General features: G+C 41.7%; 1 protein-coding gene across 5 annotated transcripts in view; it reads right to left on the reverse strand.

The window, feature by feature from the left end:
- KCNT2 (potassium sodium-activated channel subfamily T member 2) overlaps positions 1-13,707 on the reverse strand; it is a 389,104-nt gene that overhangs the window by 160,894 nt on the left and 214,503 nt on the right. For all 5 annotated transcript variants that reach the window (XM_069968986.1, XM_069968985.1, XM_069968983.1 and 2 more), the window contains exons 10-13: positions 12,197-12,361; positions 10,183-10,319; positions 3,918-3,981; positions 1,932-2,040 (exon numbers count right to left, since the gene is read on the reverse strand). In XM_069968986.1, coding sequence (XP_069825087.1) covers positions 1,932-2,040; positions 3,918-3,981; positions 10,183-10,319; positions 12,197-12,361 — 475 coding nt within the window. The remainder of the gene's footprint in view (positions 1-1,931; positions 2,041-3,917; positions 3,982-10,182; positions 10,320-12,196; positions 12,362-13,707) is intronic.

The following is a 13,707-nucleotide window of genomic DNA, read 5'->3' on the forward strand; positions in this document are numbered from 1 at the left end:
CTGCTATTAAATAGCGGCAGCAGAAAACCCTGTCAGTGCACACTATAGAGTGAGCGGCTCCGGCCGCACGCGCCATAGTGTGCAGTGGGGAGTTCTGATGCGGGCGCGCACGGATGCGCGTATACAACAGTACAGTACCTACACACGGATACTACAGTACCGGCCGGAATGATCTTTTCAGAGACCGGCCGTTCCATGACCTGGCCAGGTCATGGAACGGCCGGTTTCTTACAGCGTCTGCACATAGCCTGATAAGGAATACCTGGTGGGTAATCTTGCCAGTTACTGTATGTGTTCAATAGGAGGTATTCAAGTTCTGTAAACCTAAAATAGAAAGTAGGGATGAACTAATTTACAGTAGGAATGAAGTGAAGTGCTTTGTTCCTATCGGCATTCCGCTCATAAGGCTTTGGCTTTGAAGGGTGCTCCGCTCCATGCCGCTCCTCCCCAGGTGCTGGGAAAACTTTTCCCAGTTTCCCAGGACTGGATCCATCTTTTTTCCAGCAGCTAGGGAGGATCAGCACGTAGCAGAACACCGTTCAAAGCCCCGCTGCCCAATGAGTGGAATACAGATAAGGTATGTTCACACTGAGCAAAATTGGCAGAATGAATTGACATGTCAATTCTTTGAGCGTAGAGCTGCGGAGAGCAGAGGTGCATCAGTCCTCCCATAAGGACACTGTTTGACGCTGAGTCAGACAGGATTCCGCCAATTTTACTCAGTGTGAACATACCCATAGGAATAAAGCGCTTTGCTTCATTCCAACATTAAATTTGCTCATCCCTAATAGAAAGTATACTCACCTTCCTCAATCTACTGCAGCAGCCATTCCGGCAGGTCCTCAGTCACTCTGCTTCCTGGTTACACATGTGTTTCATCCCTGCTGGCTATGCCTGCTCAGCCATTACAGGGGTTATCGAGCGCTTCAAAAGCCACTTCTCCCCCTCTTTTGTCACCAGACTGGGTGGGGTTTCTAACTCAGTTCCATTGAAGAAAATAGAGCTTAAAGTGACTGTACCAATAGGCCCAGGCAGAAGCACTGGAGGCGGGCTGACCCACCCTTAGTGGGAAAAACCCCCAGCCCCTCCATGACGTGACTCCATTAGAATCAATGGAACCCTATCATGGAGAGGCTGGGGTTTCCTCCCACTAAGGGTGGGTCAACCCGCCTCCAGTGCTTCAGCCTGGGCCTGGTGGTACAGTCACTTTAATTGCAAACCACACCTGAACTGGAGACAAGAGAGGGGGAAAAGTGGCCATGTTTTTGTAGTGCTGGATAACCCCTTAGAGTGGCCGAGTAAACAATTCTAGTAGGGACGATGCTTCAGAGAAAGCAGCAGAAAGCAGTGGGGATTCAAATGATACCTGAGGGGTATAGATGCAGGTGAGTATGCATGTTTTTTTTTTTCTGTTTAAGCCTCCACCACCAAATGCGTTGTAAATAGAGATGAGCAAGTCTCAAGCATGCTGGAGTCGGATCGCTCAACTTTTCAATACCAGTGGCTGACAAAGTTTGATGCAGCCCGAGGGAGAGCTAGAAAACATGGATATAGCCATAAGCCCTCTAAGGTTTAATTTTATATAGCTAAAACCAATTAATAAATGGGTAAAAAAGTGTAAATGGGTAAAAAAGATTTATCAAACATGGTGTAAAGTGAAACTGGCTCAGTCACCCCTAGCAACCAATCAGATTCCACCTTTCATTTTCCAAAGAGTCTGTGAGGAATGAAAGGTGGAATCTGATTGGTTGCTAGGGGCAACTAAGCCAGTTTCACTTTACACCATGTTTGATAAATCTCCCCCTATTGCCCCAGGAAAACATTACATGATGTTAATATACTTTATACAATTTCTTTACATTGTTGTTGTTACATTGTTGTAAAGTTAAAACCTTATGAAAATGAAAAGAGACTTTGACAATAGAATTTACCTGCAAATTTGACATGGAATTTATTCTCAGGCTTCAGTATCTGGACGTACAGTGGACAGTTTGGAGCAAAGTCTTTGACGGCCCAGGCTCTTAGTATTGTTTGATGATCCTAAAGGACAAACACGTGTTAGTTCACTGCATTGGAGTGTACCTGTTAAGATTTTTTTATTTATTTATTTTAGAAATTAACAGAGTTTGTGAGGGTTTTGTAACATGTTTTTTTTTTTTTTTTTTTTTTTATATCGTTTTCCATGTTTAAATCACTGCTATACATATGGCCAAACTGTAGTCCCACTCAGACCAGGAAGCGTTCTGGAAACCAGGGACCAGATTGGCGGTATGCGGCCACCAGCGCTGGAGCTGGGGAAGTGAGAGCATGTTACCCCCCCCCCCCTCAAGCCACTGTGGGGGGGAAAAAGAGGTCTGCCCGCACATTAACTCCTTTAACTTTTGCTAATGTTATCAGCAATGCAGCTTACAAGGAGATAATGCTATTTGTTATGCAACAACAAGAGTTGACAATGCAAGCACCCCCAGGATACTCTGTTGCTAAATGTGGATGTGCGGTGGCTGTACATGGGCAGTGAAGGGAGACACCTAGTGGCCATATGTATAACATTGATTTAAAGGTGAAGTCCGGTGAAAAATTTTTATTAAAGTATTAAACTTCCCCCCAAAAGTTATACAAATCACCAATATACACTTATTATGGGAAATGCACATAAAGTGTTTTTTCCCTGCACTTACTACTGCATCAAGGCTTCACTTCCTGTATAACATGGTGATGTCACTTCCTGGATAACATGGTGATGTCAGTTCCTGGATAACATGGTGATGTCACTTCCTGGATAACATGGGGATTTCACTTCCTGGATAACATGGCAATGTCACGACCCAACTCCCAGAGCTGTGCGGGCTGTGGCTGCTGGAGAGGATGATGGCGGGGGGACAGTGAGGGACACAGGGCACTGGAGGGACATTGAGCATCCCTCTGCCATCATCCTCTCCAGCAGCCACAGCCCGCACAGCTCTGGGAGTCGGGACGTGACATCACCATTTTATCCGGGAAGTGACATCACCATGTTATCCAGGAACTGACATCACCATGTTATCCAGGAAGTGACATCACCATGTTATCCAGGAACTGACATCACCATGTTAGCCAGGAAGTGAAGCCTTGATGCAGTAGTAAGGGCAGGGAAAAAAAGCACTTCATAAGAATTTTCTGTAATAAGTGTATAATGGTGATTTGCATAACTTTTGGGGGGGGCAATACAATACTGTAATAAAAATTTTCGCCAGACTTCTCCTTTAAATATAGAAAAAATAAATAAATAGAGAAAATTGCAAAACTGCCTGTGATCATAACCCTTGTTGATTTTCCTGTGTAAATCGTCATCTCGCTGCTTCATTTAGTTGGGAATCAGGTCCCTTCTGGGAGATTGTGGAGAGGGCAGCAGCCAGCCAGCCACCCACAATCAGCCACCTATCTCCTATCCTGGGAATAAGTTACTGAATTCTGCAATACCCCAAGGTACATCAATGGCCTATCAAGAAGAGATATGTCCTTTAGCATGTTAGTATCTCCCTATAATGCTGGGATGGGGAACCTTCAGCCTTTCAGCTGTTGCAAAACTACAATTCCCATCATGCCTGGACAGCCAAAGCTAAGGCTTTGGCTGTCCAGGCATGATGTGAATTGTAGTTTTCAACAGTTGAAGGGTTGCAGAATTCCCAATCCTGCTATAATGCAGTGATTTTTTTTTTATAATGAGAATTGGAGAACTAAATAAAATTTATGTTAACCGATCAACTGTACCTTTGCTTTTAGGTGACCTTTGAACCTGTCTGAGGGACATAATAGACTTACCTACTGTACCTTGGTCCATCTCTCTGCTGTTTCTTCCAGGAATGACCAGGATTATTTGTTACAATATTATTACATGTAAATAATAAATATAATGCGGATACAGCAACATTACTTACAGCTGCCGTCCGATCTACTTCACATCTGCTGCTCAGTATAAAGCAGGCCTCCGCATCATCCATTCTGGAAAAGAGAAGCAGAAGTGCTGACTACAGATGTACAGTTTACACAGGCCTAAAAAAGAAATGTATTTTCCATAGATGACTTGCTGTAATTATTGAAAATTTTCTCTTTCTTTTTTTATCTCACATTAAAAATTTTAAAGGAATATTTTTTCTTTTCAAATCAACTGGTGTCAGAAAATTTATACAGATTCATAATTTACTTTTATTTAAACATCTTAAGTATTACAGTACTTATGTCCTGCAGGAAGTGGTAAATTCTTTCCAGTCTGGCACTGTGCTCTCTGCTGCCACCTCTGTCCATGTCAGGAACTGTCCAGAGCAGGAGAGGTTTTCTATGGGGATATGCTGCTGCTCTGGACAGTTCCTAACATGGACAGAGGTGGCAGCAGAGAGCGCTGCGTCAGACTAGAAATAATTCACCACTTCCTGCAGGACATACAGCAGATCATAAGTACTGGAATACTTGAGATGTTTAAATAAAACTAAATTATAAATCTATATAATTTTCTGACACCAGTTGATTTAAAAAGAAAATACCTCTTTAGGCTACGTTCACACACCGTTTAAATGACTACCCTTTTTAGTAGATAGACGTCTTATCTAACTGTAAATACAGGCTATTATTTGTATATTAATGACCATTGTTATAAAATAATGGTCGTTATTTGCTGATAAACGACGACCGACCAATAAAAACATTTTACCAGTGTTTGAACGGTAGGTTATAGCGCCACTTGTAGGTACTAGGTTCCAAAGCAAGGGAACATGCAAACCCAGGGAATTGCTGTACAAGCATTCTCCATAAAATTAGAAGATGCTTGATAATTATGGTATACATGCATCCAAATGTGCATGTATACCGCTGAAAGCTTGCTTAGGTCATGGTTACTAATAAAGATCGATTGAACCCCAATGAATAGTATAAAACTTACGGCCCCATTACATGGAGCGATTACCTGCCAAGCAGGTCAATATCATTGTATGTAATAGGGCCAATGATTTTCTGATGACTGAAACTGCTGAATGTTCAGGTTTGCCCAAACCCAAAGGCTCGGCATTTGACCCCCACTGCCAGAAGAAGTTGAATGCAGTCCCAGGGCTGCCAGGAAAACATGGATACAGCCATACTTTCCAGGACTCCAACATCCAACTTCTCCAGACAGTGAGGATCAAATGCCGAGCATTCAGGCGAACTCAAACATTTGTCAGGTTCGCTCATCACTATCTGCTGAAGGAGTAAATGCTCAATCGCCTTGATCTGACCTGTATAGTAACCATCTTTCATCAGCAACCCAACTTCCCCATATTATAGTGTTGCCCTGATGGCTATTAAGCATGTCCAGGTGCTGCCCTGTTAAAGGAGAAGTCCGGCAAAATTTTTTTATTAAAGTATTATATTGCCCCATAAAAATTATGCAAATCACCAATATACACTTATTACGGGAAATGCTTTTAAAGTGTTTTTTCCCCTGTATTTACTACTGCATCAAGGCTATACTTCCTTGATAAAATGGTGATGTCACTTCCTGAATAAAATGGTGATGTCACGACTCACGACCAGAGCTGTGCGGGCTGTGGTTTGAGAGGATGATGGCAGAGGGATGCTCAGTGTCCCTCCATCACCCTGTGTCCCTCAGTGTCCCTCTGCCATCATCCTCTCCAGCAGCCAGATGTCCCGACCCGACTCCAGCACAGCTCTGGGAGTCGGGTCGGGACATCACCATGTTATCCAGGAAGTGACATCACCATGTTATCCAGGAAGTGAAGCCTTGATGCAGTAGTAAATATAGGGAAAAAAAGCACTTTATAAGCATTTCCCATAATAAGTGTATATTGGTGATTTGTATAACTTTTATGGGGCAATACAATACTTTAATAAAAACTTTCGCCGGACTTCTCCTTTAACTTGAATAGAACATCAGGAAAGTGGCCATGAAGGGAGCTACTCCACATCCTCTAACATACCCCAAGTCTAATGATGAGAAGGAACTATGCAAATGGCAGAAAAAATCATCACAGGGAAACCATGTGGAGAGAAATCAAAATCTACCTTGAGGTACTCTTAAAAAAAAATACCTATATTAACATGAAAATTAGTATTTTGATATGATTTGATTAACAAGGATGGCCAATGTGGGAATACCCCCTTCAGTCCACTTTACAGCCACAACAGCAATACGTTGGTACATTACTATCTCCTTAGAAAGTAATGATCCTAGTAATGACCTCATAATATTGTTTCATTAAATCTAGATTTCCATTTTCCATACAATGTACTCTAGTCAGCCGCATAATACACATTGGGACAATTTTTTTCCCAATGTCATTTATTTCCTCATTTATATTTTCCGTCTCTGTTCTCAGCAGGACTTGCAATCTACATTCTGTAATTACAAACCTATATTGTATTATTATTGTCCATAAACATGGTTGATATCCATTAACTGTACTATTCAGATTTTTTTTTATTTTATTTTTTGCTTATATATTGCAACATAGAGTATTATTATAGAATAATGTAATAATGAGTTTTTACACCTTGGGGGAGATTTATCAAACTGGAGTAAAGTGAAACTGGCTCAGTTGCCCCTAGCAACCAATCAGATTCCACTTTTCATGCCTCACAGACTCTTTGGAAAATGAAAGGTGGAATCTGATTGGTTGCTAAGGACAACTGAACCAGTTTCACTTTACACTATGTTTGATAAATCTCCCCCCTTGTGTTAACTTGTTTTAGTGCGCATTTTCAGCCATATTGATTTCTATTTCATCACTGAAATGATTTTCTAATGATGCCCCCATTAAGCCACTGGTTTTACAGAGAGGGGTGGAGACTCATGATTGCAGTTCAACTAGTGAGATTAACCTCATTACTTGGCTGGGCAACTTCTGAAACTTAAAATAGGGCTGAGACAGGGGCGTAGCTAGGATTCATGGGGCCCCATTGCAAAAAACTGTACAGGGCCCCATGAATCCTGTACGCTCCCCCCCCCCCACTGCCAAACACAGACAATGGCGCACATATACACACACAGAGGCACCATTAACATATATACAGATACGCCACTGACATACACACATATATACGCTGTAATGTGATTACACTAGTGCTGATGTATACACCATGAGTAGACTAAGTACACAAAACAAGGCTATGCGTTTAAAAATTACATAGTTTTTATTAACAAGATTAAAAATCTCATAACATATTATATTGCAAAAAGGGCAAGTATGGGCAAGCGTCTTTAGAAAATAAATATCAGCACATGCAGTGTATCCACATGGCCTCAGGGCTGCTAAACACAGACTGGCATAACCTGAGAAGTGTCTACCAAGAATATAAGTATCGCTTACCCATAGTGGAGTCTGGCGTCTGTAACCCCGACGCACATTTCGCGTAAGATCGCTTTCTCAAGGGGCGTGTGTAACTCCTGTATCTCACACTATGTATGATGTGGATGCGACGCAGGTCACAGGAGGGGCAAGGAATCACGCGTCTTCCTCCCGGCCTACGTCACTGGAACGCACGCCCGCTTTAGAAAGCGAGGAGTTAGACACGCCCCTTGAGAAAGCAATCTTACGCGAAACGTGCATCGGGGTTACAGACGCCAGACTCCACTATGGGTAAGCGATACTTATATTCTTGGTAGACACTTCTCAGGTTATGTCAGTCTGTGTTTAGCAGCCCTGAGGCCATGTGGATACACTGCATGTGCTGATATTTATTTTCTAAAGACGCTTGCCCATACTTGTTCATGCGATTATATGACCTTAATACTGTGGTTTCTGTCTGTCTTTGCTGGATCCTTTTTGCACTATAATATGTTATGAAAAGCTATGTAATTTTTAAACGCATAGCCTTGTTTTGTGTACTTGTTTGAAAAGAAAGGCTATCATATGGTAAATTTCTGGACAGAGTACGGTGTGGTTAATTAACTCTGCTAGGCAGAGACCAATATAATGATGTAAATGTCCATTTAAACTATTGTGTATAAACCATGAGTAGACTGTACACAGGGAAATCATCTAAGTGTAATAAGAAATACTGAACCAGAAATTAAAGAAAATGCAGCAGATATTAATGGTGCGTTCTTTTATTAGAGCCCAGCATTAATAGAAGCTACTGCAGAACATCTTTGGGAGCAAACCTGTCAATCACTTGAGACACAACTGACATACACAAATACACACACACACACACATACATCAGTGTTACAGACACTACTGACATACACACGCACACTCATATAGCCACAGATACATACACATACTGACACACATACACAGCACTTACAGCTCCCAGGCTTCCCCCCTTCTCCTCCTGTAGTCCGGGCTGATCTTCACATAGAAGTATTGAGGACCGTTGGGTCATGTGATCATAAGGTCCTTCATCCCTCTCCTGTGCCGTGCAATACCAAGCAGGCCCGGCTCCTCTGTTCCTCTCCTTTTGATGTTCAGCCCGCTCACCTGGCACTACAGTGAGGGGGCTGAACAATGCAGTGGCGGGTCCCTCTTCCTCTCTTGACCCCTGGGGGAGCGGGGTACATTGGTCGGCTTTCAGTGGCATACAGCACCTACCATGAAGGCAGAGCAGGCTTCCTCGGGCCCCCTCCCTGCAGGGGCCCCATAGCGGTCACCTTCCCTGCCTTCATGGTAGCTACGCCACTGGGTTGAGATAATTTAGCCCTATACTCAATTTTTATGTATTTTCTTGTTCAAAGTGCATTTTGCTGAGAAAAATGATCATAAGTGGAAAGTGCTTTGAGTAATAAATGTCTAAATGTTTGCGCAATTGCAATAAAATGTCACCATTTTGACGTAATTTCTCAAAAAGCAAGGAAAACACAGACAAAATGTATCAAAATGTAAAGTATAAAAGTCTTAGAGGAGGTATATAGCCCCTATATATATCCTGATTCCATAGAAGGGGAGGTATCAAGGAGTTCCCAGGAGAAATATGAAATCTGAAGGTGATAATGTCATAATAGGAACAGGAAGTCAGCTGACCCAGAATAGACCACTTTCTGAGACACATGAAGCCATGTAATTTTCTAACAGTCTCAGTGCTGATCATGTGACACCGCTTCAGTAATTAAAGAGACTCTGTCAGTAGGCTTATGCTGTCCCAGCTAAGGGTGGCATAAACTAATGACAGAGAAGCTGATGTATCACTTTGTTCTTTGGAGCTGATCCAAAGATATCCTCCTGAATAACAAGGACAATAAGTAGTCCTCTCCATTTTGTGTGTGAGCCCAGTAGTCCTCAATATTCATTAGAAGCAGAAAATCCTATTCTCCTACATATTAGGAGAACAGTGGAACGGAATTATGTAAGTAATATATCATTCTGCTCAGCATTTATCTCACTAGTTTATGCTGTTCTCATTTAAGGTGGCATTTACTTAGTGACAGATTCCCTTTAAACAGATAACACTGTATGGGAAGGGGGGGGGGGGCAGGTGTTAACTTAAAGAGGGTATGTCCAGAGAAAACTGCATACTGCCTCCCCAAGTATTAAACAACAAATGAGCCACACTTACTCCCTCTCACATCCCCACTGCTCTTACTGAGTGATCTTCTGACCTGGTTGCATTCCCATTCTGCTGGCTCCTGATGACCACAGCTTGAGCAGTGGGGGATGCAAGGGGAGGGGTAAGTGTGGCTCATTTGAGGGAGGGGTAAGTATGGCTCGTTTGTTATTTTATGCCACATAGTTTAAGATTTCCCCGGAGAGCCACTTTAAGACAGATGTGTGAATATTAAAGATAGTCACTGTTTACACCAACTTTCATAGGCCCTTAGTCGTCTTTTTGTATCCAGTAATATATATTTTTACTATTTGAATTTCAGAACACAAAAATAAATTTTTGGAAATGTGCATGTCCTGGGACCCACAAAGCTTATCCAGCAAAATAATATACTACAGTATGTATCTTAAAGAGGTGCAGCTGTGAAGTATTGGCATCAATTAAAATGCCAGCTGGTCATATAGTATTTTATGAAGTACAGCCTTGATGTGGTCCCATTCATGCCAAGTATCTTGTGAATTTTCAAGGGAACTTTCAACTATTTCATGTTAAACTTAAACTTCTAAGAATCTTAGTTTCCTATTGAAAACAAACCCGACTGTTCTTTATATGCAAAATGATTACTAAATGTAAAGGAAAAAGAAAAAAAAATATTATTAAATATCTACTTACTTTGCTCTTAACAGATCTTGATCTTTAAGTGCGGAGCCCTGTAAGTAGATGACTCTTTGAGACCACATTGGGATCTGGAGAACACGTCTGACTTGAACATCCATCTCGGTAGGGCACAAGATCACCACGTAATAATCCTGTTTTCAATAAAGATGTAAATTATGTGGATACATTGTCTACTTTAATATTTGATGTGGTTGAGTGGGTCTGCAAATACTGGTAGTGTTAGGTTGGCTTATGTTGTTAAAGCTGGTGCCAGTTCTTCAGAACACATATTTTTTTTATTTAATACCCCAATATATATATAGACTGTGGCAGGTAGTGGTGGGACCTCATAACTACTAGTCATAGAAGTCCCTATTAAGGCTGAACTGGAGCTGAAAGAGAATGTACCATCAAGTACGCTCTCTTTAAAATCACACATTAATCGAACTTGATTCTAATAGAGCCACGTCATGGAGGGGCGGGGTTTCCTCCCATTGGGACGGGACGGCTCGCTTCCAGTGCTTCACACCTGGCCTGGTAACCATGAATTGAAAAGCGCCGTACGTGGGAACCGGGCTGCGGTTCAAAAAAAGTACCGCGGCACCGGCTTCCCCGTGCCGTCACCGTTCTATTCATGTGTGATTTTAAAGAGACTGTACCTGATGGTACATTCTCTTTAATACTGTGTCAGGACATAGACATAGCCTTTTTGACATCTTATTTTTCCTCTTATGAAATTAAAAAGTAGTCGGACAATGCATTTTGAGGGTGGTCTTTACTCTTCCACAGGGCCAGGATCTCGAAGCATGCTGTCTGATTATTGACATGATTTTTTTTTTTAAATATGTGGTGTCCACAGTCCATTCTGCGCTGTATGAAGCACTGGAGGATCACCCAAACAACAGCCATTCTTCATTAGTGATCCTTAACTGACCATAGTGGGACTTTGGAAAGCACAGGTTCCACCCTGTCAGCATATCCAATATAATTCCTGCAACAGTGTCATGCTCACAGCACACCCGATTAGGTGAGCATATGCCTGCATAGTCATCCTTTGTCTGGCACCAATCAGGATAACCGCACATGTAGTACCACTGTGTCTTTTTGTTCTCCTTACAATCATAAACATATTAGGTATGAGATGAGCCTGACCTAAGCATGCCCAGATATGCTTACTTACATTTGGGTTGAATGTAGCCCTATAGAGTCTTAGAAAACATGGATACAGCCAGTAGCGGACTATAACAGGTCAATTTCGAGCGGTAGCCCGGGGCCTTGAGCTCCTGGAGGGCCCAAGGCCACCCAAAAAGACATACATTTTAGTGGTGTCTTGTCTCCTGACTACAATCCAGCCATGATTTGCTAAAAAATTGCAGCTTTTTTACTGAAATTTTGCACACATCAAGGCATCACGACATTATTTATTCTGTACTACTAACACTACGATAGTGCTGCCATAGTTACAGTGGACTGGGGGGGGGGGGGGGGGGGGGCAGGCTTGGTGAACAGCCCGAGGCCTATAGTAAAGTTAATCTACCCCTGGATACAGCCATAGACTATGTTCCAACTTCAGGAACATATCAGGGAAGGCGGCCGTCTCATAAGATAATCGGCCGCTAAGAATGATCATGATCATCTAATAAGATGGTCATGTTTGCCCAATATGTTCCTGAAGTGGGAACATAGCCATAGTCTATATCAGTCGCTGGTATTCAAATGCTGAGTGAGCGGACTATAACAAGCTAGATTCGCGCTCATCTCTAAAATTAAGTATAAAAATTTCAAAATGAAAAGTACAAATCTATGCAGTCATCTGATGTCTACCATCAATAAAGCAATAAAAAGATAAAAAGCATCAATTGATATCAATCAAGTGAAATATGTCTCCTATTATAGTTTGGTATACCATGGAAAAGGACACAGACCTCGGCTACATACAGACCATTAAAGGTATAAAAAATAACCTGGAATGTTTGAAGACTAATGCTGAATACTAGTTTATAATATTTAAATGATGTTTAGAAAGTACCTGAAGTCTCGGGTGTGCATAGAATTCATTCAAGAAATCCATTAACAGATCAATCTTCAAAGAGCTGACACATAACACAACGTGTTTTTCTGTCTGTGCCCGGTGGCGGCTGTAGTTTCCTCCAGACTTTTGCCTTTCCATCCAAAGATAGGCCAACTGCTCAAACTAAGAGGTATAGAGAGGAAGGGATTGATAGAGATCCTGTTCAAGCATTACTAGTCTAAAGATGCCCATCACCAGACTCTCTGCCTGATCAATCAGTGGGCTGCCCGAATGAGGCATCACAGGGATCAGGAAAAAGTAGAGAGCAGCAAAGACTGGGCAACATGTAAATTATTATAAATAATTTGAAGGAATAATTCTTGAATCTGACCATATCGTGATAAACTGTATTATACACAATGCATTGTAATCTTTGTCTTCTATACACACCGGGGGGAGATTTATCAAAGGGTGTAAAATTTAGACTGGTGCAAACTGCCCACAGCAACCAATCACAGCTCAGCTTTCCTTTCAGCACTGCCTTAAGCTGAGCTGTGATTGGTTGCTGTGGGTAGTTTGCACCAGTCTAAATTTTACACCCTTTGATAAATCTCCCCCACCAACTTTATTCGCATTCCACTTGTGTCATGTACTGTATGTATATATATATATATATATATATATATATATATATATATATATCGGATGTGTACATACCCTGCCATACATCTCCTAAGTGGCACCAACCTCATATACCTATTTTTTTTTATTTTTTTTTTTTGCAAAAAGAGTCCGCAGAGCCTAATTTAAGAGTCTCAAAACAGGAGACTAGCCAGATATCTTTCCAGAGAAGGACCTAACCAAAGGGGGTGGGGTGGGGGCTCCTGTAAGGAGACTGCCAACAGCACCATACTAAGTGGCCCTTTCAGTCAATATACAACTAAATTTACAGATATGACAAGAAAAAAAACAAAGTCAGGTATCCAACAGACAGTTGTTTTAGGGTGTTACCCCTCATCAGTGTGGAGCAGGATTCTGTCCAAGTGGGAGCAATGCCTAGTAGACCACCACGGTAAAACGATCACTGATCTCAGAGAGACCAGCTAAAGAAGACACTGTAGGCTACTACTAAAAGTGCTCAATAAAGTAAAAACCTAGGTACATTGCACCCTGGGAAATACAAATATACTAAAAGAGTCTGTGGAGCCTCATTTAAGAGTCTTGAAACATAGGACTACCTAGATATCCCTCCAGGAAGGGCCCAACCAAGCATTGGCTCCTGTCAGGAGAAAACATCATATTTAGTGGCCCTATATATTTTATTTAACTTTTTTGTTCACCTGGATAGATCAACTTATGTACAGAGTTGACCTTACAACCCTGTGATTAAAAAAAAAAAAACTTACCAAATTAATATACTGAGTAAACGTATGTTAGAAGATTAGGTAGGAAGGGTCTAATGGAACCTTGCCTTCCCATATTACACATATTAACTGTTGGTTTAAATAGACAAGGTATAAGAAATAATT

The sequence above is a fragment of the Dendropsophus ebraccatus genome, chromosome 4 (assembly GCF_027789765.1).
Source record: "Dendropsophus ebraccatus isolate aDenEbr1 chromosome 4, aDenEbr1.pat, whole genome shotgun sequence".
In the NCBI taxonomy this organism is placed as follows: Eukaryota; Metazoa; Chordata; class Amphibia; order Anura; family Hylidae; genus Dendropsophus; species Dendropsophus ebraccatus.